This window comes from Lynx rufus, unplaced genomic scaffold (assembly GCF_022079265.1).
Source record: "Lynx rufus isolate CCGP_SWC_20201006 ecotype Redwood Valley unplaced genomic scaffold, mLynRuf1.p SCAF_12, whole genome shotgun sequence".
NCBI classification, from domain to species: domain Eukaryota; kingdom Metazoa; phylum Chordata; class Mammalia; order Carnivora; family Felidae; genus Lynx; species Lynx rufus.
The window spans coordinates 9938483-9966459 of NW_025814826.1; the positions used below are offsets into that span (position 1 = coordinate 9938483).

General features: G+C 40.7%; 2 protein-coding genes across 10 annotated transcripts in view; one reads left to right on the top strand and one right to left on the bottom strand.

Annotated features, from left to right (window-relative positions):
• Positions 1-4055, bottom strand: part of TMEM68 (transmembrane protein 68) — a 43045-nt gene extending 38990 nt beyond the window's left edge. The window contains exon 1 of one of the 7 annotated variants that reach the window (XR_006961068.1): positions 3793-4027. The gene's annotated coding sequence lies outside the window, so the exon portion shown is untranslated. Of the gene's footprint in view, positions 1-3792 lie in introns of all 7 variants that reach the window. The other 6 variants (XM_047073937.1, XM_047073938.1, XM_047073941.1 and 3 more) reach the window with 6 other exon arrangements.
• Positions 4056-4129: 74 nt separating this feature from the next.
• The window catches only part of TGS1 (trimethylguanosine synthase 1), a 44155-nt gene continuing 20307 nt past the window's right edge, over positions 4130-27977 (top strand). Inside the window, exons 1-9 of one of the 3 annotated variants that reach the window (XM_047073931.1) lie at positions 4130-4431; positions 11650-11714; positions 14532-14692; positions 15467-16292; positions 18871-18988; positions 20460-20546; positions 22625-22799; positions 24969-25275; positions 27819-27974. In XM_047073931.1, the coding sequence (XP_046929887.1) occupies positions 4328-4431; positions 11650-11714; positions 14532-14692; positions 15467-16292; positions 18871-18988; positions 20460-20546; positions 22625-22799; positions 24969-25275; positions 27819-27974 (1999 nt within the window). In that variant the 5' untranslated portion in view covers positions 4130-4327. Of the gene's footprint in view, positions 4432-11649; positions 11715-14511; positions 14693-15466; positions 16293-18870; positions 18989-20459; positions 20547-22624; positions 22800-24968; positions 25276-27818; positions 27975-27977 lie in introns of those variants that run through there. The other 2 variants (XM_047073932.1, XM_047073933.1) reach the window with 2 other exon arrangements.

The following is a 27977-nucleotide window of genomic DNA, read 5'->3' on the forward strand; positions in this document are numbered from 1 at the left end:
ATGTCTGGCACATAGTAGGCACCTAACAAATACCAGCTAAATACAGACCTTACCTGTGTTCCTTCAAATCCGTGACAAAAAATGTGGACCAAGACAGTGCCCTAAAACCTGCCACTAAAGAACTACCAGAGGAGTCTGAATAACAAGCCTTTGAGTGGATAAATACTTACTTTCCATAATATGAAAATTGGCTTTAGAAGTCAATGAATGCAACCTCTTAATTTTGCAGAAACCAGTTAAAAAGAGAAAGCCAAGTTCACTTGCCCAAAGGTACTAAATTAATTCAGTGAAGAACCAAGGACCAAAATTAAAATCCAGTTCCTACTTCCTACTCTGGTTTTCACTACATTCTCTGTAATACCTCTGTCCCTCTCTCTCTAACAGAAAGCTGAAAATATTAAGATTGCAAGTTCTGTCTTCCCACTACTTCTGCCTGGCCCTTGTCCCCCTCCAATTTACCACGGGCTATACTGGACTCCTTACCACTTTGTTTTGACCCAATTAAAAACTATAGTGGTTAAAAGTGGTTTGGGGGGAGATACAGTATTTTAATTACCAAAATAACAGGTTATTTCCAAGCAAAAAAAAAAAAAAATCTACAATCAAACACAGTCCTCACATCACATATTAAAAAAAAAATATCGTAATGTTGACATTGATAGTGAAGAACATTTATTGTAATTGACTTTACACACTTTAAAATAAGAACATTACAGGGGCGCCTGGGTGGCGCAGTCGGTTAAGCGTCCGACTTCAGCCAGGTCACGATCTCGCGGTCCGTGAGTTCGAGCCCCGCATCAGGCTCTGGGCTGATGGCTCAGAGCCTGGAGCCTGTTTCCGATTCTGTGTCTCCCTCTCTCTCTGCCCCTCCCCCGTTCATGCTCTGTCTCTCTCTGTCCCAAAAATAAATAAACGTTGAAAAAAAAAAAAATTAAAATAAGAACATTTCAAAAACTAATAAATCAGAACAGAGGATTTCTTGTTTTCTGTAAAAACTTAATAAATCTGTTTAAAAAATTTTTGGGGGGGAATGCAAACTGGTACAGCCACTCTGGAAAACAGTATGGAGGTTCCTCAAAAAGTTAAAACTAGAACTACCCTATGACCCAGCAATTACACTACTAAGTATTCATCCAAGGGATACAGGTGTGCTGTTTCGAAGGGGCACATGTACCCCAATGCTTATGGTAGCACTATCAACAATAGCCAAAGTGTGGAAAGAGCCCAAATGTCCACTGATGGATGAATGGATAAAGAAGATGTGGTCTATATATACAATGGAGTATTTATTACTCGGCGATCAAAAAGAAGAAATCTTGCCATTTGCAACTACGTGGATGGAACTAGAGGGTATTATGCTGAGCGAAATTAGTCAGAGAAAGACAAATATATGACTTCACTTATAGGAGGACTTTAAGATCCAAAACAGATGAACATAAAGCAAGGAAAGCAAAAATAATATAAAAACAGGGAGGGGGACAAAACATAAGAGATTCTTAAATGCAAAGAACAAACAGGGTTGCTGGAGGGATTGTGGGAGGGGGAAGGGCTAAATGGGTAAGGGGCATTAAAGAATCTACTCTTGAAATCATCGTTGCACCACGTGCTAACTTGGATGTAAACTATAAAAAATAAGTAAGTTATAGAAAGTAAAAAGAAAAAAATTTTTTAACATTTTTATTTTATTTTTGACAGAGAGAGAGACAGAGCATGAGGAGGGAAGGGACAGACAGAGAGGGAGACACAGAATCTGAAGCAGGCTCTAGGCTCTGAGCTGTCAGCACAGAACCCAACACAGGGCTCGAACTCACGAGGTGTGAGATCATGACCTGAGCAGAAGTCGGACGCTCAACTGACTGAGCCACCCAGGCACCCGGAAATAGATCTATTTTTTAAACACCCATTATCAGTACTTTTAGCACCATGGATGGCAGCAGATCAATTTTTTACTTTCAGTATATAAGCCACATTAAGGATACATTGAAAATGCCAATTAAATTAAATACTCGCTGAAATAAAATTAATTTTCCCTTTTTCTTTCTGCATTTTTAATAGTTGTTTAACAGGGGGATAGGACTCAGTTCTAGCGAATAAGCATCTACTTCAAACCATCAATAAAACTGAAGTTTATCTAATATCTCCATTAAAACATCTGGCAGACCTAGTAATTTTATCTTTAAAACAATACCTTTTAGGGGCGCCTGGGTGGCTCAGTCGGTTTAAGTGTCCGACTTCAGCTCAGGTCATGATCTCACGGTTTGTAGGTTCGAGCCCAGCATCAGGCTCTGTGCTGAGAGCCAGGAGCCTGGAGCCTGCTTTGATTCTATCTCCCTCTCTCTCACCCGTCCCCAAGCTCACTCGCGTGCGAGCTCTCTTCTCTCTCCCTCTCTCAAAAATAAACATTAAAAAAGTAAAAACCAGGGGCACCTGGGTGGCTCAGTCGGTTAGCCGTCCGACTTCAGCTCAGGTCATGATCTCACAGTCCATGAGTTTGAGCCCTGCATCGGGCTCTGTGCTGACAGCTCGGAGCCTGGAGCCTGCTTCGGATTCTGTGTCTCCCTCTCTCTGACCCTCCCCTGCTCATACTCTGTCTCAAAAACAAATTTAAAGAAAATTTAAAAAATTTAAAAATAAATAAAATAAAAAATAAATAAAAACAATTACCTTTTAGATTTCAAGTTTCGAACTCTAGGTTCTGATATGAACTACCTTCCAAGGTTTGGGATTTTTTTTTTTTAACCCTAGAATGTCCTTCAACTTCTAGCTAGAATCTTGCATTCTGATAATTACTGTTCTACCTTTTTTTTCCTTAACCTATCCTCACCCCCAAATGTTGCACATCTATACGGGTGTATCTGTAACTGGGCAGCACTCTTACGAGCCTATCTCGGACACCAGGTGGAAATAAACATTTCATTCGAAAATTAATCTTCTATTTCTATCCAATAGTAAATGCGACCAAAACATTAAGGACTGTGTTAAACATCCGTATTTTATCTCAGTTTTAACACAGACTAAAGAAGTAACAATGCCATTTCAGCATTAACAGCACAACCAAGTCCTGAAACGCTCCAACCACCCCCAAGTCTGAACTTGCTTCTTTAAGGAAGCTGCCTGGGCAGTCTCAACGAATACCACACACCAAATACTAACTTCCTTTTTCAAATCTAGCAGTGGTGTTCCAGTTTTCGGCGTCCTGGTTATGTGCACACGCATTTTTCTTACGCATCAGCAGCCTGAGGGCAGAAATCTGTTCCACAGGCTGCAAACCCTAGGGACCAACGCAGTCCCTGCGCGCACAAAGTAGGTACCCACTCAAACTATTAATAGCACACGAGCGACCGGATACACAGTTTCGTTTAGTCCTTCCAGCCCCCCGAGGAGGCAGGTACTATTATTCACCGTTCCTATTTTACAGACGATCACAAAGAGGCTCAGAAGGGTTACTTCGCTTGCCGGGATCACAGAGGCAGCAAAGGGGCATCAAACCAGGATTCCAAGCCTGACTCGTCCGGAAGCCTTCTTAACCACTTATTCCTGCGGCCTCTCCCGTACACGCCCGTGATCACCCCAGAAGGCTCGATTCGGATCCCGGAACCAGAGGTCGCCGGGCAAGCCCCAGAGGCCTGTAGTGAGGTTCTGACACCTCGCCCCGCCGCCTAAGTTGAGATGAAACGAGGTTTTTAAGCGCGGGGGTTGGGGGGGGGGGAGTGATGCGCGGCGGAGTGAAAGGGCTCGTTGTGACCCAGGCAGGGCCACCCCTCCCCGCCACTCCGGTGCCCGAGCTTATACCGAGTACTGCGGGAACCGCCGGGGACTCCGGGACTGCCTCACCGAGACGAGACTCGCGGTCGCGAGACTGATGCGGAGCCGCGCGCCGGAAACGGAGGACAAGAGGAGGACCGACGCGCCTCTGGCGGGAGGGGCGGAGGCGGCTCGCGCTCACCCTCGAGCAGCGGCGGGAGCCCTTCGGTGGCTCAGCGACCCAGGGAAGCGAAGAAATTTCAGCGGCCAGCGTTCTCCCCCACGAGCAACCTGTGAAGAAAAAGACAAACACCGGCGGCAGCCCGGACCGCGTTGAGCCGTGCACCGCCTGCCGCCCCGCCCCTTCCGGGGCCGCCAGGAGCCGTTTCCGGTGGCGGCGCCTCCGCTCGCTCCGGGCTTGAGCACCCCCGGGCCAGTTTGTAAACTCCTGACGTTCCCCCGCCCCCCCCCCCCAACCGGGCGCGCCGACGAGACATCTTTTCGGTGTCCGGGAACCAAGCCGAGGCCGGGAAGGCCGGTCCCGTGCCGCTGGTCGCAGGGCTTCCTGCTCCGAAGTGGGAAAATGTGCTGCGACAAGTGGAGCCGCGTGGCCGAAATGTTTCTCTTCGTTGAAGACCTGGAGGAGGATTGTAAGATCCTTTGCCTGTGCTCCAGGGCATTTGTGGAGTAAGTAAAAACGCGTCCCTCTTCATTTCTAGCCCGGTTCTTGCCCAGAAATGTAGGCCTCGCAAGCTACGTGTGATTGATCCCCGAAGCCGTGGCTCAAGTCGAAGACCCGTGGGCAAGGTGGTTTCAGGAAAGAAAAGTCCTCAGAGTTCACGGAAGGTCGCCTATTACCGTTAAGGGAAGGGGGAAATCGACTTTGTTGGCTGCTGTGAAAAAACGCGGCAGCTGATTGATTTCGTTTCTATAAACCGAGGGGACGTTTAAAAATCGGGGGAAGTGAAATGTAAACGCCCCTTCAGGGGTGTGACAGCTCAAGGTGAAGACTTTAAGATGAGTACCTTTTGTTGGTTAACATTTTTTGAAAACCTTGAGATTTATTCAAGTGCATATGCGCAGACATAGGGCTTCCAGTTACCCGAGATAAAAGATTTAACTATAATTCCATCAGTTTTTCAGCTGTGTTTTTGGGAAATATTTGGGGTAAAAATTGCCCTCTATGGAAGGAAGACCAGTGGGTGGGAAACAAGGAACTAAGAAATCGGATTATAGGGATGACTGTTTGCATATCGGGTGTGTGAGTTAAGACGCTTCAATCTTTTTTCCGTCCCTAAAACAGGTATGTTTTCACAACGATTTCCAGTGATTTCGCAGGCTTATTGTTAGATTCAACCTGTGGAAGTAAATTTCATGTGCTGTACTTTTAATGTAGTTTAATGTGGGGGAATTGAAGTTTGAAGAAATGCTTACAGTTACTGTGTTTGTGTGGAGTAATCAGAAAATTGATCCAAAAAGAAGTTAAACACGATGTTTAACTTTTAAAATATTGCCATCTTTGCATACGTGCATGCATGTGCAAATGCTTTCTGTGGTTCTTTGTTATTAGGTACCCTGGTAGGCACTGGGGTGTAAGACACAACCTGTCGCTACACCATAGTAAGACAACTGTTACATAATTATTTAGCGAATTACGGTTGTAGGTGTTATAGGAGAGGAGTACAGGGGCTGTCATAGCAAAAACCTAACCTTTCTCCAAAGATCACAGAGATTTCTTTGAGAAAAGTAGCTTTTGAAAAGAGGTCTAGAGAGTGGAAGTAAACTGGGGTATGTTTGAGTGAGAGAGGGAGCGACGAGCAGAACTCTGTAAAAAGTAGAAGAAAGCCAAGTCTACATACCTGCTTCTTATTAGCCTGCGGCCAGATGAGTCTCAGGGCTATCTTCATGAAGCCTCCTTTCCACAAAAAAAAAAAAAAAAAAAAAAAAAAAAAAAAAAAAGGAAAGAAAGAAAGGGAATGTGAGTTATAAAATGCACGAAGTTGATGGGGCACCTGGGTGGCTCAGTTAAGCGTGACTCAGTCAGTTAAGGGTCCCGACTTCAGCTCAGGTCGTGATCTCACAGTTTGTGAGTTCAAGCCCCGCGTCGGGCTCTGTGCTGACAGCTCAGAGCCTGGAGCCTGCTTTGGATTCTGTGTCTCCCTCTCTCTCTCTGCCCCTCCCCCGCTCGTGTTCTGTCTGTCTCAAAAATAAATAATAAACATTAAAGAGAGTTTTTTTAAAAAATGTAAAGATTTGAGAAAAACTGTCATGCCATACCCCTACAAAGCAATATGCTACTAGATTTCAATTAAAGCAACTTTATTTAGAACACAATTTAGGGGGCTCCTGGGTGGCTCAGTCCGTTGAGCTTCCAACTCGATTTCAACTCAAGTTATGATCTCATGGTCATGGGATGGAACCCGATGGGCTGGTGATGGGCTGGCACGGAGCATGAAAACTGCTTAATATTTTCTCTCTCTCTCCCTTCCCTCCACCCCCCCCAACACCTCTTCCCCCTGGTATACACGAACTCTCTCTCTTTCTCTCTCAAAATAAAAATAAATGAATAAAACACAATTTAATTGCCATATAAATCACCGATTACTTTGAATTTAGTCTTTTTGAACCAAAATGTTCATTTTTTTAAACTTCGTATAATTTCATACATATTAAAACTTAGAAGCTCTACTTTGCTTTTAGAAGCCACATTCTGGGTTCAAAAGGAAAAGAATGGCTTTTTCCTTTAGATCACTTAATGCTCAAATTATAACCCCTTAGAACAAAAAGAACTTGGAAATATGATCTTGAAATTATTTCCAGGAGAAGTCCTGGGGACTTGGAGACATGCTGGCAGTTCAGAGGCTTAATAGTGTAACTCTGACTTTCCAGGTAGAGAAAAGGTCTATTTCACCATCTTAAAATAACAGATTGACTGTTAGCAAAATTCTAGAATAGATTATTAAACTGAAAAATACAGTACCATACTTTGGAGCAGAAACAGAAAACGAGCATTAGCATAGGCGCCTAATACCTTCTTAGTATTGAGTTGACTCTCATACTAAACTAAACTAAAGGTTATTGTACACCTCTCCTAGAAGGCAGAAAATAGAACCTCATATTGTAACTAATTTTTATTTTCTGAGGACATTATATTAACATACTGTCAGGGCACCTGGGTGGCGCAGTCAGTTGAGTGTCTTTGGCTCAGGTCATGATCTCGCAGTTGATGAGTTCAAGCCCCATGTTGGGCTCTGTGCTGATAGCTCAGAGCCTGGAACCTGCTCAGGATTCTGTGTGTGTGTGTGTGTGTGTGTGTGTGTGTGTGTGTGTCTCTGCCCCTCCCTGCTCATGCTTTGTCTCTCTCAAAAATAATAAAATAAACGTTAAAAAAAATTAACGTACTGTTTTATGAGCTCTACAGTAATCTGTTTCATCTGCACATTCAGGTTTTCATACACCATATATATGAAGAAAACATAATTACATGTAATGGCGCTTTTAAAAATAATCATCATGATGGCTCAGTAGTAACATGAAAAAATAGCTTACGTTAATAAACGTCTGAATATAAAATATCTACACTATAATTACAATTATGTAAAAATTTTGTGTTAATATGTATATAGTCTAGAATAGAATATAGTAAAATGCTGAAATGATGGAGTAGTAGATTTTTGTTATGAAAACAACAGACATTAATTATTTAATTCTTTTACAAGAATTACTTAATTCTTTTAAATCATTTTTTTCTTTAAGATTTACCTATTATATATATCTGATGCTACTCATTCTTAGAAAGTTTATGCTTTTCTTGTTTTTAAACTTTATTATTATTAATTTAAATCCAAGGTATTTAATATATAGTGTAATAATGATTTCAAGAATAGAATTTAGTGATTCATCACTTATATATAACACCCAGTGCTCATCCCCACAAGTGTTCTCCTTAATGCCCCTCCTCCATTTAGCGCCCCCTACCCAACACCCCTCCAGCATCCCTCAGTTTGTTCTCTGTATTTAAGAGTCTCTTATGGTTTGTCTTCTCTGTTTTTATATTATTTTTGCTTCCCTTATGTTCATCTGTTTAAAGTCCACATGTGACTGAAGCCATATGATATTAGTCTTTGACTTATTTCGCTTAGCATAATACACTCTGGTTCCATCCACGTTGTTGCAGATGGCAAGATTTCATTCTTTTTGATCGCCGAGTAATATTCCATTGTCCATATATACCACATCTTTATCCATTCATCCGTCGATGGACATTTGGGCTCTTTCCATACTTTGGTTATTGTCACTAGTGCTGCTGTACACATTGGGGTGCATGTGTCCCTTCGAAATAGCACTCCTTTGGATATCCTTCGGGTAAATACCTAGTAGTGCAATTGCTGGGTCACGGGGTAGTTCTATTTTTAATATTTTGAGGAATCTCCGTACTGTTTTCCAGAGCGGCTGCGCCAGTTTGCATTCCCACCAGCAGTGCAAGAGAGATCCTCTTTCTCTGCATCCTCACCAACATCTGTTGTTGCCTGAGTTGTTAATTTTAGCCAGTCTGACAGGTGTGAAGTGGTATCTCATTTTGATTGATAGTTGCCTGATGATGAGTGATGTGGAGCATTTTTTTCATGTGTCTGTTAGCCATCTGGATGTCTTCTTTGGAAAAGTGTCTGTTTTGCCCATTTCTTCACCGGATTGTTTTTTGGGTGTTGATTTTGATAAGTTCTTTATAGATTTTGGATAGTAACCCTTTTTGTGATATTTCATTTGCAAATATCTTCTCCCATTCCGTTGGTTGCCTTTTAGTTTTGCTGATTGTTTCCTTCACTGTGCAGAAGCTTTTTATCTTGATGAGGTCCCAATAGTTTATTTTTCTTTTGTTTCCCTTGCCTCTGGAGACATGTCAAATAAGAAGTTGCTGCAGCTGAGGTCAAAGAGGTTGCTGCCTGTTTTCTCCTCTAGGATTTTGCTGGCTTCCTGTCTTATGTTCAGGTCTTTCATCCATTTTAAGTTTTATTTTTGTGTCTGGTGTAAGAAAGTGGTCCAGGTTCATTCTTCTGCATGTCGCCGTCCAGTTTTCCCAGCACCATTTGCTGAAGAGACTGTTTTTTCATTGGATATTCTTTCCTGCTTTGTCAAAGATTAGCTGGCCACATAGTAAATCATTTTAAAATAATTTCAAACTTAAAAAATAGGTCCGTGAACCATATTCCCCTCTCCGCAGATTCACCAGGTCTTAATAGTTAGCTGCCTTTGTTCCATCTCTCCCTCTGCAGACACAGAGACACATGGCCAGGCCCCACATACACCATCTTTTCTGAACCATTTGAGAGCAAGCTGCAGACTTGATTCCCCATCTCTCCTAAATACTCCATTGTGCATTTCCCTAAAACAAGTATATTCTCCTTCATAACCACTGTCGAGGGTTCACATTTCCCCCAGCTTTCCCAGCAGTGTTTCTCTTTTCTTTCTGATCCAGAATTCCACATAGTTCCTCTTATGTTTACTTTTGACTTGTCAATCTCCTTTGGAAAAATTCTTCACCCTTTCCCTCCCTTTCGTGGCCTCAACATTTTAAGAAGTGCAGACCTTACCTTCTCCTTCTGTAGGCTGACCTTACTTAACCTGGGTCTGTCTGACATTTCAACAGGAACAGAGATGGGGCCGTGCCTTCTTGGCAGGAAAGCCACAGAAGTGATCCTGTGGTTGGCCCTGCATCGCTTCAGCAATGACTTTCTGGAGATCCAGTCCACCACTGGTGACTTTAACCTCCATTGCCCAATCATTGGGGTCTCCCAGTTTTCTTCACTGTAAAGTCACAGTGATTCCCTTTGCATTCGTTAGTATGTTGTAGGAAAGTACTCCAGTGCTATACCAATACCCTGTTGTTGCCTGAATCTGCTACCTCTTGAAGATTGCCAAAGAGTGATTCTCTGCCTGTATCGTTCTACTTTTATTAGTTGGCATTCTGTATGGAGCACTTTCCCTTCTCTCCACGTATTTGTTTACTCCTTTATTTACATTAACGTGAACTCTGGATTGTTCGTTTATTGATAAGTTATATTTTATTACTGTCATTTATTTTGATGTTCATATTGTCTCAGCTTTCGCTGGTGGGGGCCTCCTGAGGTCGCTTGTGTATCATTTTGATGTGTCCCTGGCATTGTTAGACCTCCTCCTAACCTTCTGGCACAGAAGGTGACCCAAGCATAATCTTTTATAGTCCATGCTTCAGCCTGGAACTGCCATTTCTGAAGGTACCTTGGTTCCTTTTAGCAGAGTGTAGTGTTCAGAAACCAAGACTTGGGTGCTCGTTGTGTTCCCTGCTCTTGGGTTTTCATTTCCCCTATGCTCTCTCAGCAGATAGAATTAGGCAGGGTGTATCTGCATTTTACATACATACATAAATACATGTAGGTGTGTTGGAATATCTTGGCTATCGGTATCCTCAGTACATTTACTTATGTGCTCAGTGTAACCAATCTTGCAATCTTACTAGCCTTTTCCTCCATCTGACACCTAGTGCCCCGTATCCGCGGGTGCTGACAGGCACGCCGTTGATGCCCTCTGTGTAGCTGCTGCTCTCCCCCACCCCCAGAGGCCTCTCCATTGTCCAGTGTTCTTGGGGGCCAGTGGGCATTGTGCCAGAGCACATTTGCACTGCGTCCCCTGGCATGTTTGCTGTCCTACTGTGAGTCATCACTTTATCTTTTATAAAGTATCAAAACATGAACAGGAGGATAGTGAAATATATCAAGTATACAAAAATTTTATTTGGTTGAATTTATTGTGGTTACACTGGAAAAATAGTATCAGGTATTACTTGCAGATGGCTTTATTCTGGCAGTTCTGATGGAGTTTGTTACAGCTCAATTTAATGCTAGGAAGAAAATGGCACAATTTTCTCCTTTTTCAAAGTGTCCTGTCAAGTTTATTTGTGTTAAGTAATCTCTGATCTTAGCAGATAGAAAACAACTCTTGAAGTAGGTATGTAAAGAAAAGTTGAATCATTCACTGTTGTTAAAAATTGTTGAGACTAGGGTATTGGCTGGCTCAGCCGGGGGAGCATGCAACTCTTGATCTTGGGGTCATGAGTTTGAGCCCCACATTAGGCACCGAGCTTACTTAAATAATTATTCAATTAAAAATTGTTGAGACTGAATGTTTTGTTTTGATTTCTGTTTCAGTTTGATAAAATATCTAAATAAGAACTTCATTGTATGTTAGTCCCCAAAACAACCTTTTCTTGGACTGTGACTATCTTGTCTACTAAGCAATGATAACTTGGCTGATTTGCAAATGGAGTAGGGTCTACATGTGGATTTATGTGTGTGTAAGGTAAATCTTTCCACCTTTTTTTTACATGTTTATTTTTGAGAGACAGTGAGAGACCAAGCATGAGCGGGGAAGGGCAGAGAGAGAGACACACAAGAATCCTAAACAGTCTCCAGGCTCTAAGCTATCAGCACAGAACCTGATGTGGGGATCAAACCCACGAACCATGAAATCATGACCTGAGCCGAAGTTGGACTCTTAACAGACTGAGCCACCCAGCGCCCCTAAATCTTTCCACTTTTATGCTCACTTCTTACAGCAAGTTTAGAGAACACTTTCTTGTTTATGTATTATAAGATCAATTCTTCCCACAATGCCAGAACTACCCTTTAATTATACTAATTAGTAATTGTAATTATAAATGATTCCTATGTGGTAGATACTCCCTGTCTTAGATGTACTATCCTTGTAATAACCTCGTGAGATATGTGTTCTTTCCTCTGTATTACAGATGAGGAAGATATATTAGCAGATTGCTTTTCTGTTCCTTAACATTTTAAATCTATGCTGCCTTGAATTTTTTCCCCAGATTTATAATGTATTTCATTTTTGACTGTTTAATTTGCTTTGCAGAGATCGAAAATTGTGCAATTTGGGATTAAAAGGCTACTATGTCAAAGGCAATGGTGACAATGCAGGTAATACAGTATAAAACCATATGGTCCCTTTTCACTCAAAGTAACTATAATACTGTATTGATTTTTTTTTTTTTAAATTTTTTTTTTTTCAATGTTTATTTATTTTTGGGACAGAGAGAGACAGAGCATGAACGGGGGAGGGGCAGAGAGAGAGGGAGACACAGAATCGGAAACAGGCTCCAGGCTCTGAGCTGTCAGCACATAGCCTGATGCGGGGCTCGAACTCCTGGACCGCGAGATCGTGACCTGGCTGAAGTCGGACGCTTAACCGACTGCGCCACCCAGGCGCCCCAATACTGTATTGATTTTAAATATAATTTGTTATAATACCATATTGATTTGTTGCATGAAATATTATAAATGACAACCAGTAATTATAGTCCTTATTTTTTATTATGACATGGTTCTAGAATCCTTTTCAAAGCACATCTTTTCTTTTCCTGCTAGCTCCTCTATGGACTTGAGGTAGCCTCTTTTGCTCTATGTAACGTTCCTTCCTGAGTTGTTGCCATTAGATAAGAGCAGCCTGAAATTTACAGCTTTGAAAAGTAGAGAGCATATTTTTCCCCCCAGCAAAATTTTATTGTGTTGGAAGATAAACAGAGGCATATTAAAATTTTTAAGAGTTTATTCGAGTAGACACCTCTCCAAGTCAGGCAGTGCCGGCTCCCTGGATAGGAGCACCACTCCACAACAGGAGTTAGGGGAGGGGTTTTTATGGAGACGTGTAGAAGCAAAGCAAGGAAATTACTTGATTGGCTATGGCTTAAGCAGTGGGCTCATTTGGGGAAGCATACTGGCTATTTGTGATTGGTTGTTCTTAAGTTTTATTTTCTTCGATTTGAGCGCTTGGATTCTGGCTTAGGTTTTTGGTTTGCTTCCATTGACAACAAAGGCCTTAGAGCCACCTCAGTCTAATGACCTCCTTGTTTATATACTTTACCAATCGTATAAATAAGGTATTCAGGATAAGTGCCAAGTGAACATCCATAGTCTTCTGACTGAAGTGAAGAGCCCATCATCTGGGTTCACGTTCCCAAATAACAAATAGAATTTGTTGTATACTTTGAGCCTTATCTAGTTTCCAAAGACCATCTTGCTCTCTCTCAGACTTCCCTTTGAGACCGCGTTTGTTCTTTCCACACAGATCTTTTTTGTTTCTCTAGATACAGGCAAAACTAGCATGAGTTCTAGGCTAAAGTCAGCACAAGTAAAGAGTGTCGTGTTGCCCTTAAAAGTCCTTTAACTCTCACAATAATGGAACGAGTCAGTGTTTCTTCAGTTGATTGCTGGATAAAGTGTTTGGTTTGTGTTTCAACGTAATGTACAAATAAGGTTTCTTCAGACCCCAAGCTCCTGCTAAACGTAAAATATACATACCATGGGGCACCTGGGTGGCTCATGATCTCATGGTTGTGAGATTGAGCCCCGTGTCGTTGTGGAGCCTGCTAGGGATTCTCTCCTCTCCCTCTACTCCTCTCACTTGCTTGTGTGTGCATGCTCTCTCTCTCTCTCTTTTTCATCAATCAATCAATCAATCAATGAGTAAAACACATACTATGAAAGGAACATAAAACTTAGCACATTTGTTTTTCCTATTTGCTCTCTCTTGGACTTTCATAAGTTCATTGAGTGGAATGGTAAGTGGAATCCCCCTTATTACTTAGGCAGAGATGTTTTTTTTCCCCTCTTTGTTTTAGTAGGATTTGTACACAAAAGATTTCTTTATAGTCTCCATTTTTGCTTTGTAAGACTCACCATTCTGTTGCCTACAGTCATTTAGCTGGAGTGCAGCTCAGCCCTAATTGAGTATGCTAATGTGTAAAGTGACATTTATCTCACATTTCAAATGGCTAATGGAGCATTTGAATGGCATTTGTCCTGTTAATGGTGTGATACACTTTTTTTTATCTAACCATATTAGTATAAAGCAAAACTTACTTTGTTACAATACAACAGGTTTTTTTGTAAGACCTAGAATCAGGAGTTTGAAAGAATCTTCCAGCTCAGTAGATTTCACTTTCAATAGCAGAACCCTTTCATTCAATCATCTCTCCCAGAGTCACAGAATATAAATCCCAGTTGTGATTAAAGTACCCTCAAAATAAATAAATAAATAAATAAATAAATAAATAAATAAATAAATAAATAAAATAAAGTACCCTCGAGGCGACTAAAGACATGCCTTTCACCTCTCTTATTACTAGCTCCTAAAGTAACTCCACAAATCATCATTTTAACTTCACTGATCTAGTTGAGTAATACTGCCTATGGCGAAAGTGTGTTTTCCCTGTGACTTCTCTACCATGTCCCCCCTCGTATCCTCAGTACTCTGCACGGTGCAAAGGGCTCTGTGCCCAGCACAGAGGAGGCACTCAGTACGTGTAACTTGGATGGGCAGCTGGTAGCAGGCAGAGCCAGACCAGAAGTTGTCTCTTGATTCTCAGTTGGCCTTTTTTTTTTTTTTTTTTTTTTTTTTTTTTGGGACAGAAAGAGACAGAGCATGAACGGGGGAGGGGCAGAGAGAGAGGGAGACACAGAATCGGAAACAGGCTCCAGGCTCCGAGCCGTCAGCCCAGAGCCCGACGCGGGGCTCGAACTCACGGACCGCGAGATCGTGACCTGGCTGAAGTCGGACGCTTAACCGACTGCGCCACCCAGGCGCCCCTCAGTTGGCCATTTTTTACTAGTCTTTTTAACTCCTTAAAAATCGTAACACTTGCATGATTCTGGATCTCAGGTTCCTCTTTAAAATGAGGATGATAAAACTTACATCTACATTCTCTCTGAAATGAAGCTAACAAATGCTGTCTGTAGGAGACCAAGCAACAGAAGAGGAGGAAGGTGGCACGGCAGAGTCACGTGACAGCAAAGGCTTAGGCCTAGATGAAAGTGAACTTGATTCTGAGGCTGAACTCATGAGAAGTATGGGACTACCACTCCAGTTTGGTGGTGTATCTGCACATAAGACTTTTGAGGTAAGTAGGGGCGCCTGGGTGCCTCAGTCGGTTAAGCGTCTGACTCTTGATTTCAATTTTTTTATTTTGGGGACAGAGAGAGACAGAGCATGAATGGGAGGGGCAGAGAGAGAGGGAGACACAGAATCGGAAACAGGCTCCAGGCTCTGAGCCATCAGCCCAGAACCCGACGCGGGGCTCGAACTCACGGACCGCGAGATCGTGACCTGGCTGAAGTCGGACGCTTAACCGACTGCGCCACCCAGGCGCCCCTGACTCTTGATTTCAGCTCAGGTCATGATATTGTAGTTTGTGAGTTCAAGCCCTACATCAGACTCTGTGCTAGTGGTGTGGAGCCTGCTTGGGATCCTCTGTGTCTCTTTCTCTGCCCCTCTCCCACTTGTGTTTTAAATAAGTAAATAAATATTTTTTTTAAAAAAGAATTTTTACAAAAGTATAAGTTACTTTTATTTGTTTCTTCATTTTCTTCATGAAATACCACATGGAATTATTTTATCCCAAATCTAACACATTCATACATTAGAGCACCCCACTTCTTTTTAAACGTACATATTTATAAATTAACCAAAACTGCAAGTTTTGATATATGTCTATGTTTGGTTTTTTCCTCCTCCTGTAAACATAGAGAGTAAAGTTAATCTGTGTGTGTAACTAAAGCCCAGGATGAGGGTTTGAGGATCTATTATTTAATTTAATGGTAAAAGAGACTTGGATTCTACTTTCTCTTATACTTTATGAGGTGCATTTGATATTCAAGTTATTTATCTTACGTAGGTGTCTATGAATACTAGAAATAAAGTTAAAGTCAAAAAGAAAAAGAAAAAACAGCAAAAGAAGTACTTACATGAAATTATGAGAGAATCTTGGAGACAAGAATATGAAGAAGATGACATTTTGGCTTCAGATGATCCGTCTTCAGTTGAACGGTATGAGAACACCAAAACATGTGAACTTCAAACCAAAAAGGACATTGAAACTGAAAATCTTCCTGTTGAAAATACATTATGCCCAAAGCTAGAAATTACAGAGAAGTGGGAAAAGTATTGGAATGAATATGGCGGAGGACTCTTATGGCAAAGCTGGCAAGAGAAACATCCAGGTCAGACACTGTGTTCTGAACCTTGGAACATTCCTGATACAAAGGAGGAATGGGAACAACATTATAGTCAACTCTATTGGTATTATTTGGAACAATTTCAGTATTGGGAAGCTCAGGGTTGGACTTTTGATGCCCCAGAAACCTGTGATACAGATACTTGTGGGCCTAAAATAGAAGTTGACGACAAGAAAGATGAAAATTGCATAAAAGCAGACTTAACGTCTTTTCCATCCTCATCTATTACCATTGATAGTGAAAGCTCTAGTTCAAGTGATAAAGAGCATAATGAAATACTTGATGGAGTTAGTAACTTAAGTCTGAATTCAGAGGAAGTGGAACAGAGCCGGTTAGATTCTTCAGTAAGTTACGATGGATGTCAGTTGCTAAGTGAAGTCGGCAGCAGCAGAGAATGCCCTGCTTCTGGCCAAAGTGAACCATGTCACGGAGGAACCAAGGACAGCAACGTGTCTGGGAACAGAAGCGCAAACCAACCAGCTCAGGGTAAGACTGGCCAAGATGTATCCTACTGAACAGGAAAATGAACCTACTGAGCAAAATAACACTAATCCTTTATGCAAGAGTTACACAATGCCAACTACATTTTATAGTATAAAATGATTTACTCCATATATCACAAGTTGTTTATTTCCCTTTCATATAAATCAGAAAAATGTTTGCAAAGGGTTCTCAAAAGTATCATTTTTTCCACTTGTACCTTGGTGGCCAATTAAAACTTGAAAGTCCCTTGGGGCACCTGGGTGGCCTCAGTCGGTTAAGCGTCCGACTTCAGCTCAGGTCATGATCTTACAGTCTGTGAGTTTGAGCCCCGCATAGGGCTCTGTGCTGACAGCTCAGAGCCTGGAGCCTGTCTCGGATACTGTGTCTCCCTCTCTGTCTCCCTCTCCCTTCCCCACTTGTGCTCTGTCTCTCTTGCTCTCAAAAATAAATAAAACATAGAAACAAAACAAACAAAAAACACCTTGGAACTCCCTTGAGAAATTTAGAATAGAAATGGAACTTCCAAGTTTCTGTGAAGCAAATGTATGTATAGGAGGCATATTAGAGAATGGTTCAGAGTACACAATGGATATCAGGCAAATCGTACTCTAAGTTATATCTGGAAATTTATTTTGGAACCAGTGAAGTCTTGCTCTGTAGGGAATCTCAACAGGGCATGATATTAATTTCTATCTAGAAGAGTTGACCTCAGGATCCTCGTTAAATATCCAGGATAAGGAACTTAGTTGACTCCAGCCTAAGTGATTGAAAACATAACAAAACAAAACCTGTCATGCAAATTGATGTCTAAAGAACTAAAGAAAGGGTGAAAGAAAGCCAGTGAGAGGTATGTTAAGTCAGAGGTGGTTATTAAGAATGCTCTTGCTAGGGAAAAGGATTCTAACTGATGGCACCAGGAAAATGAGAGAGGAAGAAATTTTTATGTTTGGCATCCTTGATGTTTGGTGCCAGACAAGTCTGGTTTGTAATAGAGGACTTTCTTCTCGGCCTCATTCCTATATGAAGCAAAAGGTTTTGGCCTTTTATTTAACAGTTGGGTTTGCTTTGTTCCTTGGATTGCTGATTTTCATCTAGCTGAGAGTTCCCTTTAGAGAGAGTTCCTAAAGGACCCTACCTACTTTTTTAGTTCTTTTTTCTCTGTGCTCTCCCAATGGAGCTTACCTCAGTATTATCATTCTTTTCTATTTTGGTGTTATTTTCATCCTCTTTTTTTTTTTTTTTTTTTTATTTTATTTTTTTTAATTTTTTTTTTAAAATTTTTTTTTCAACGTTTATTTATTTTTGGGACAGAGAGAGACAGAGCATGAACGGGGGAGAGGCAGAGAGAGGGCGACACAGAATCAGAAACAGGCTCCAGGCTCTGAGCCATCAGCCCAGAGCCCGACGCGGGGCTTGAACTCACGGACCGCGAGATCGTGACCTGGCTGAAGTCGGACGCTTAACCGACTGCGCCACCCAGGCGCCCCTCATCCTCTTTTTAATGTGATTACTTTATGTTAGTCTTTTGACACTCCTCCCTGCTCTCTCGATTACTTTCTGTGCTGATTTTGACCATAAAACTAGAAATCTGTATATTGGCCCATGTATTGGCCACTGTCTTACTACTTCATGTTACTTCTTTGACCATCCTCCCTTCCTGTTTGTTCCCTTTGTCAAACATAGTAAACCTCATAGTCTCTGCCTTCTGTGGTCTATTTCCTAGTTTGCATGCATAGATTGGCCATTTTTGTTACCTTTTCCCTTAATTATGTGTGTAATTGGCCATTTCTTTAATTAGTCCTGGGGTAAGTGCCATCAGGATCAATCTGAGAATTCGAGGTTTTAATTTGTTTTGGATCCTCCCTTGAGATCACAACACAAGGTATATGTTGCATGCTTTCTATGTAAGCATATATGTTTTCTATTGTTTGTGGTTGCGTATTCTCCTGAAATAGTCTGTGCCTACACAATCAGAGTATCCCATTGTCTACACTACAGACAACTCTCCATTTCTCGTTCCCCCTACTCACTTTGTGCCAGTCTGAAGAAATACAGAACAAAGACAGGTGCCTCAGTCAGAGCTGCCACAAGTTTAAAAGCATTCTTTTTAAATGATGGTGCTTACCTTTCTGTTACTTCCATTGTCAATTTAAGGGCTATATTAGAGACCAATGTATTTGCTTCTTAATAAGGAGAAATCATTTTTCTGAAAACACTGTATTCAGAGTCATGTAAGTTAAAATTCAGTCAAATGTGATGGCTGTTAGTGTGTGTGATTAGAAAGCTTTCACAAAAGTGTGGATTAATTCATGTAGATTTGAACAGTTATGAGGAAAAAGTTTTCGTTTGCTTTCTAAGTAGTTAGATCATGGAAACTTTAATAGATAGGCATAGCTACGATTTTACGCTCAGACTCTGCATATGGATACACAAAATAGGTCGATTCGATCTGGCGCTGTGCCTGACGTGCGCATACAGTTCATTGCAAGAAAGGCAGTAAAATATTTGATCGCCTTTGCAAAAGGCAGAGGAATTGTCAAACCAAGGAGAGAACTCCACTGCAATATCTCTGCCTCTTTAGATTCACAGGACTCTTCCGAAGCAAACGCAATCAGAGAAAGACCACACTCCAACAGTATTGATGGAGACGAGAGTGAAGAAGATCCACCTGAACATAAGCCAAGCAAACTCAAGAGGAGGCAAGTAACACATTACCTCCCTCTCCACAGTGGGGTAGTAGAAGCACTTGTGTCCATGAGGGGTTGGCTATAAAGCATTTGTTATATTACAGTACTTACTGTTAGTCCTGGAGAAAAGGAGAAAAGATGAGACGTACTAGCCTTGGAACACGGTCAAATCCCAGCAGTCAAATCCCACAGTTTCTTGTCTATAAAATGGAACCAATGCTTTTTTTAATGAGATCATTAGGAAGACTAGAACTAGCATGTAATATATCTGATGGGAGTGTCAGTAGGTGACAGCTTTTTATAATGTATCCGTAGATATGGTTTCTCTCAAGGATGTTCTGATTTTTTCTTCAAAAATCTAAGTATATGTTATCACAGAATTTTATGCTAAAAGACCTCAAGTATCTAATGCTCTTAATCTGTACATGAGAATATTAAGACAAAATGAGGGTAAGTGCTTTTGCCCAGAGTTACATAGCAAAACAATGGCAGTTCCAAGGCTGATGCCCAGACCAACTCTTCTGGAGGCAGTGCTCTTCTAGTATACTATTGATATGTAAAATTAAAGTGACAAGTAACATAGGTTGGATACAGTCAAATGCTAATTCTGTAAGATACAAGGAAAGGATGGATGTTACAGAACTACGATGTTAGCTAAAAACATTTTATTTCTGTGACAGGATGTGAAGTGTTCCACATATGACTTTTATGTTACATACAGCTTCTAGAAAAAATAATATGCAAACTTTGGGGGCCCAGTAACCTAGTACTTTCATAAAAGCATGCCTCCATTGTGTTCCTTCTACATGGTTCGCAGTGCTTGTTAATTCCTCCCTAAGTGCCCGGAAGCAGAGACTCTGTGTTCTTACATTTCTGGGACGTAGTAGGTCCACCATAAATGTTCAGTGAGCTTAATTTAATTTGTAAGAATTATTTCTCACCATTTTCTCTTAGTACTGTCACGTACGTCATAGGGGTCACTGGGAGGTATCCCCATTAGATCAGTGATCATGGGTTACTTGATAACACACTTGTATCACAACCTTATTCTTCATATTTTTTTTAAATTTTTTGGTTGGATTGATACTTCTCAAATGTTTTCTTCTTTGTTTTTGAGGAAAACTTCTAAAGGTAACATTCTAGGAGCTTAGTTGAAGGCTGTAGTTTGTACAGGTGTTTTTCCAAAGGCAAATGGAGAGATCTGTATTTGTGCCATGTTCAAGAGTAGAGAGAGTTACTTGACAAAGTTTAGGATCTGAGTGCTTTTTGCTGTGTTCCAAATACTGCTGGGTACTTTATCTTATTTGGAAAATCTGATTAAAGTACTCTTTCCTGTCTTCGTGGATTGGTGAGCTGGAGCTGTGGTTGACTGTTGTGATTAGAAAGTGTGTGTAGATTGACTCTGTGTACCTTTTGATATTTTCATTAACTGGTGGCCTCTAGATATAATGGTTTATCACTGTTTTACCTTTTGTTTGTTTAGCCACGAGCTGGACATCGATGAAAACCCAGATTCAGACTTTGATGACAATGGTTCCCTTCTGGGATTCAAGCATGGCTCAGGACAAAAGTAATTATGTATAAATACTATTGTTTTCCCAAAATTGTAACACTTCAGCTGTTTTAAAGTTCTCTGATAGCTAATGATAGTTATAGATTTGATAGCATTTGAGATAGTATAGTTAAAACACTAACCTCTCTTGTGGAGAGATCACCACACATTTGCTATATTCACATACATCGTTTACTCAGTTGCACTTCATACAATCCAATATCGTTATTACAGTTTCATAGATAAAGCAGTGACTTGGTTGGGATCATATCATTTCCTAGGGAGAGGATACAGGGCAAGGTTTTGAGACTTCTAAGCAACCGTGACTTATCAGTGCTCACACAATTATCTAATCCTTGTGTGTTTAATTGATTACCCTGTATGTACTTCTGGGTTCTTCCTAAGATTTAGGCGTGTTCCTTTGAGGTTCTTCCCAAGTTATTGTGTGTACCAATAGTTCATTCCTTCATACTGCTGAGTAGTATTCCGTTGTATGGATGTACCATAGTTTCTTTAACCATTCATCTATTAAAGGACATTTGGACTATGTATGGTATTTGGCTATTACAAATAAACTGCTATGAACATTTATATACAGAAGGTGTAAGTTTTCTCTGGTATTAAATGCCCAGGCATTAAATACAAGAAAAATGAAGGGCTTATTGCATATACCATGAAGACCAAACTGAGTATTTGAGGCACATTAAAGACCTACCATTTATGTCAACATGCACCAGTGATTTAAACCAAGATTAAGGTCTTTGATGTTTCTAAGGGTTGAGACTTACTTTGTTAGTTGTGCAGTTTTAGCTGATACCTACATATTGTGAAGTCAGCAAGGAAAGGACACAGATCTCAAAGTTGACTTATAAATTGAATCCAAATTGGTTAAGGATTACATGCTCATAATACTATAAATATTTTTTTAATTATCAATTATCTCTCCCTTACGGTACTTGAAGGCAGTTGCTGTTGGTATAATTATTTAAGGCTAAAGATCACAAAGATGAGTAATATAAAATGTCTTCTTGACAGTGCCATGTTTAAATTCCTGACGGAATTTATTTCTACCCACATGTAATTTTATTGAGAAATTACTTGAGTGGCTCTTGCTAGGATACATCCTTGGAGATTTATTCTGTGACCTGGGATTTAACTTAACTATTCTTCTGTTTAGGATTCCCAGTTCTACTTAGAAGAAAAGGATAAGGGGGACCTGAGTGGCTCAATTGGTTAAGTGTCCAACTCTTGATTTCCCGACTCTTGAGATCGGGTCACGATCTCATGGTCACGAGATCGTGTTGGGCTTCACGCTGGGCATGGAGCTCGCTTAAGATTCTCTCTCTTGCTCTGCCCCTCTTCTGCTTGTGTGCTCCCACTCTTTAAAAAGAAGAAGAAAAGGATAAAATGGACTTTTTTATGAAGTTTATAATATGGCTGGAAGATAACAGCTGATATTTAACACTAAACTGTTCAGGAGTTTGTAAGTGCTAAATTGTATATTACACTTTAAGTTTCTTATAGTCTGTGGGAGAAGTACTTAAATAAGGCTTGATATAGTCATAGAAGTCTTTGTAGCAGATCTTGATCTTTTAAGACTAAAAAATTCAGATGGTTAGATCAGCAGATATTTTCTAGTTATTTTGTTAATATGGGTTTGCTTCTTGGGTAAGCTCAGATTAATTTAGGTTAAGAAGTCAGTGACCACTTTTAAAATAATTGAAGTCCAGGTATGTATGTGTGAAAGAGCTTTGGTATCATCTCACCATGAGAAAAGATTATATTTCCCTGGTGTGCAATGGGGTTACATGTTTCTGCGATTTCTTTGTTACGTTTTACTATGTAATACCTGCTTTCTGCTATATATAAGGTATGTTGATACTCCCAACTGATGTTTCAGATTTACTTAAAATTAACATACAACTCCTATGCATTTGAACTTTATTTCATAATTTTTATAATTTAGAAAAGAAATTAAAATGGTGTGGCTGCTAATCGAAAAATAGTGAAAATTGTCCGTTTTATTCTCTTTTCATATAAGAAAACAAACTCACAGAACTTAAGGTTTGAGTCATCTTCCTTTGGTTTGGTCACAGATACGGTGGAATTTCAAATTTCAGTCATCGGCGGGTCAGATACTTGCAGAAGAATGTGAAGTATAAGTCAAAGTTCCTGGACATGAGAAGACAAATAAATATGAAAAACAAACACATCTTCTTTACTGAAGAGTCAGATAAAACATTTTTCAAGAAAAGCAAAGCTTTGACTAAGGTCTGTATAAATTTTGTTCTATATTTACAGATAGAATCTCATTTTGTGAGCTTGACTCAAATGGTATTCAAATGGAAATCCTGCTTCTAGCAGATATAAAGGTGCCTAAAATAATTCTCTTCCCCTTGCTTCCTAAAAGCATATAGCATGTGAACTAAATTTGAAAAAGAATAAGTTGGTAGTAATGTTATGTTTTGAAAGCTATAAAGTATCTGGGAAGATAGATAAAATTGCCTTGTATATGTAGTAACAGTGAGACTTTCTCATCTGCTTCAGGCTAAGTAGGATCCTGGAAGTCAATTTCTAGTACAGCTTTTATCGTAAGTCTTAATTACGAGATCATCCAGAGGCGATCAATTAAACATTGCACTATGGCGCGCCTGGGTGGCTCAGTTGGTTAAGCGTCCGACTTGTGCTCAGGTCATGATCTTGTGGTTTGTGAGTTCGAGCCCCACATTGGGCTCTGGGCTGACAGCTCGGAGCCTGGAGCCTGCTTCGGATTCTGTGTCTCCCTCTCTCTCTGCTCCTCCTCCACTTGTGCTCTGTCTCTCCCTCTATCAAAAATAAATAAAAAATGTTAAAAAAAAAAAAAATTAAACATTGCACTAACCAGTTCATCCTAATGGTCTCCTGCGAATTTAGTGATTTACACTGTTAACTGGAGTGTTCACTAGAATATTCGTGTCCTCTCTCTTGGACTCTGCTATACCTGCTGTGCCAGCACCTGAAAAACAAAAGTAATTAGAATAGTTTTTGCTTGGTTTGATGAGTGATACTTTTCTGTTGGGGGGTGGTGGGCAGGGAGGACACCTTCTCATGAGTGAAACCTTTGTATCATTGTATTAGTCACTTCTCCAGCAACTCCTTTGGACAACAGAACAAAATCTCAGATCCTGTAATGACTTTGTTTTACCCTTAAGGTACATTATCCTTCCTAACTTCAGCATTCTTCCAAAACATGCAACAGACTTATGTTGCTGCCTTCATGTTTTCCTTTTCATTTTAGATTGGTTGGTTGCTAGTGATATTTTAATATTTTAGTGGCCCTGGTTATGTCTGGAACACATTTCCCACTTTAGGTCAGTCAGTCCTATAGAACTTTTTATTTGTTGGATGTGCTTGCCCCTATACATCCATCTGTAGACAAAGCAGAAACGTACCTGCTATGTATTGACAAGGAAAAAAAGAAATCTGGCTGTTGTGTCCTTAGTTATCTGTTTAATACATAGGCACAGTCCCCTTGAAGATTCTGGGTTTGTCTATGCTCATCTTCCAATTTCCTCTTAGGAGGGTCATGAACTCTGTTATGAAGAATATTCTTGTAGGGGCATCTGGGTGGCTCAATTGGTTAAGCATCTGACTCTTCATTTCAGCTTAGGACATAATCTCATGGTTTGTGGGTTTGAGCCCTACATTGGGCTTTGCACTGACAGTGCAGAACCTGCTTGGGATTCTCTCTCCCCCTCTCTCTCTCTCTCTCTCTCTCTGCCCCTCCCCCTCTCAAAATAAGTAAATAAGCTTAAAAAATTTTTTGTTTAAAAGAATATTCTTGTTACAGAAGTTTGCAAGGAAGTTACCTGACCTTATTAACATTTCTAAGAAACCTAGTTTTTAGGAATCCTTTTACAGGCTTCGCTCCGTTAAAGGGCAGTTTGCATTGCTCTTTTTCTTCAGATGGGCACTAAATCTTTTTAGAGTTTATCTTTGATGCTGAGTACAATTTAACATAGACTACAGCCTCAGCCATTGAAGAAAGGCCTGTATGATTGGAAAAGATAACATTAATGACAGTAATAAGTAGGTACGTGTGTAATGGCAATATCACATAGTATGGTTATATTGTCAGAAGCCTCTATGGAAAGCTACTGGAACAGTTCAGCTTTATCCTCTTAGTGCTAATTGATTACAGAAAAGTCACCACCTTGTGTTTAAGCTGATATCTTCTTCCTTTTAAAGAAATCTTTAATAAGGTCATCGTATGTCCAGATAAGAAAATTGTGCAGTTAGCTCAGAATTACTTTTTGCATAATTAGCTTGTATGATACAGTGTACTTATTGGAGCTAATAATTATGACTCAGCTTCTCAGTGAAGTCCAAATGGTCAAAGCAGGTAGGACTATTCTGTGCAATTTGGAATTAATTCGTGCTTGTGATGACTGACAATTTCAGGTAGAAAAATTTCTAAAATGGGTTAATGAACCAATGGATGAGGAAGCATCACAGGAGTCAGTTTCTCATGACAACGTGCAAGACACGTGCACAAGCAGTGATTCAGAGGAGCAAGAAATGTCTGTTAAAAAAGGCAATGACCCACTTGAGACGAGCAGTCAAGAACCTGGAAAGTGTCACACCGTGTCTTCAGCTGGTGAACTGGAAACAGAAAAAAATGAAGGAGACAGCACAGTAACAGCTATTACACATCAGGAAGATTGTGTTACTCAGATTACACCAGACTCTCTACAGGTCGACACTGAAGGTAAGACTGTGCTTCAACTTGCTGATGAATTTGGATAATGTGCTTCCCTAGCTGTCACTTGTTAACCGTCTATACCTAAGGATGCACCGCTATTTTACTTTATTTTATTTTATTTCATTTCATTTTATTTTATTTTGAGGTGGGGGTAGAGCACGTGTGCACACACGGGGAGGGGCAGAGAGAGAATGTGGGGCTCGATCCCACAACCCTAGGATCATGACCTGAGCCGAAATCAAGAGTCAGACAACTAACTGAGCCGCCCAGGCGCCTCTCACCGCCATTCATTTTCAAGTAGAGAGGATGCACAGTAAGTGTAAATGTGCTAGTGGCTATGGTTTGGCACCAGAAGACCACACTCTTGGCTGAGCAAGCGTGATGAGATAAAAGGGCGCACATGTGGGAAAACTGAGTGTCTCCGTTCCACTAAGATTGGTCTCTGCCACTACCCTCTGCTCCCTGGGCTAAAAGTGACTGGCAGTCCCTTTTATCCCTCTTGAAATTTGGTATTGCTCTGGTGTTCCTTTTAATAATTCTTCTATTTTGGGGTGCCTGGCTAGCTCAGCCGGTTAAGCGTCCAACTTTGGCTCAGTTCGTGATCTCGCAGTTCGTGAGTTTGAGCCCAGCATCGGGCTCCATGCTGACAGCTCAGAGCCGGGAGCCTGCTTCAGATTCTGTGTCTCCCTCTCTCTCTGCCCCTCCCCTGCTCATGCTCTTTCTCTCTCTCTCTCTCTCAAAACTAAATAAGGATTAAAATAAATTTTTTTTTAATATTGAGGAAAATACCTCATTTGAATCTTGATTTGTGTGTGTGTGTGTGTGTATGTGTGTAGAGAGCTGTATTCTTTGTATCACATACTCCTTTGCCTTTCTAAAAAGCATACTAGGGGCGCCTGGGTGGCGCAGTCGGTTAAGCGTCCGACTTCAGCCAGGTCACGATCTCGCGGTCCGTGAGTTCGAGCCCCGCATCGGGCTCTGGGCTGATGGCTCAGAGCCTGGAGCCTGTTTCCGATTCTGTGTCTCCCTCTCTCTCTGCCCCTCCCCCGTTCATGCTCTGTCTCTCTCTGTCCCAAAAATAAATAAACGTTGAAAAAAAAAAAAATTTAAAAAGCATACTAAAGGTAGTTTAAATTTTTTTTATTGTCATGTACAACTGATGTTCATATGGTACTTGCAGATTTCATGTGCCTTATTTTCATTTAATCTATAAAATAGGTAGATGGAATTATCCCTATTCTATAAATACAGAAAGTAAAGCTCAGAGAAACTAAGAAATTTGCCTGAGATCACACAGCTAGTAGGTGGCATAGCTAGGACTCAGTACCAGGTTGTCTGATTCCTCAGTCCCATTTCCCCCCTACTGCTTCCCTACTTCCCTAATTACCTCATGTCACAGTGCTGGTAGTTCTCACCTGGGCCCATACCACCCACCTCAGGGGCATTTGGAAGGTGTTGGCTGTTAGAATGACCTGGGGGTAGGGGCATTTAGTACTTGGGGTTAACCTTCTGTCGTGTATAGGATGATCTTGCACAATAAGGAATTGTTCATTCAAAATGTTAGTGTTGATGACACCTTGTGCTATTTGCAATGACCGGATGACGTATTAAGACATAGTTCTATCCTTGAGAATCATTGAAGCAGTAGTTTTATTTGTCATCATCAATTCCCATTATGTCTAGCTGTGATAATGCTCTAAGTTGCTGTTTCTGATCTCAGAACTGAGACAAGATAACCAAATTAATAAAAATTGTTTAAGAAAAAAGTCCATCGCAGGGCGCCTGGGTGGCCCAGTCGGTTAAGCATCTCACTTTGGCTCAGGTCATGATCTCACAATCGTGTTCTGTGCTGACAGCTCAGAGCCTGGATCCTGCTTAAGATTCTGCGTCTCCCTCTCCTCCCCTGCTCACACTCTGTCTCTTGCTCTCCCAAAAATAAATAAAACATTTAAGAAAAAGAAGAAAAAGAAAAAGTCCATCTTTGAATGAATGAGATCCTTTTCTGTTAACATTAAAGCCATGACCTATTTTAATTTCCTTTAGGTCATAGGATCTTCAGGTCATGTCTGTGTTCAGAGGATTGACCAAGTTAGGACTCAGTCAGTCCTTGGGAGGTTTTATTTTAAAGAAGGGAAGAACAGTGTTTGGATTTCTATAATTGACCGACTAAAGTAGTACCTTATCTAACAGAAGTAATAACTTTTATACCTATGTAGTATCTGTACACATCCCCTAACAATCTTGAGAAGTAAGTAGATAAAATACTATTCATTCATTCCTTTTGAGGAATTAAAAATTGGATCTTAGGGAGCCTGGGTTTCTTTACCAAGCCCAGGCAAGTTATAAACAGCAAAACAGAAGCTGTCATGTAAAGTCAGTGCTATGTGCATCAGGCCCTCCTGCTTCTCCAGGGGTGCTGTTGCACACATGTTCTGGAGTGCATTTCCAAATTGTAAATATTGAATGTGGCTATACTTTTAGATAAATTCATCTACGATTTCCTTTTTTTCATAGTGAGCATCTGTATTTTTTATATTCTTTTATTTTAGCTGCAAGTAAAAAGAAGAAGAAGACAAAGAAAAACAGGAACAAAAAGGTAATTGGCCTGCCTCCCGAGATAGCTGCTGTTCCTGAGCTGGCAAAGTACTGGGCCCAGAGATACAGGCTCTTCTCCCGTTTTGATGATGGGATTAAATTGGACAAAGGTA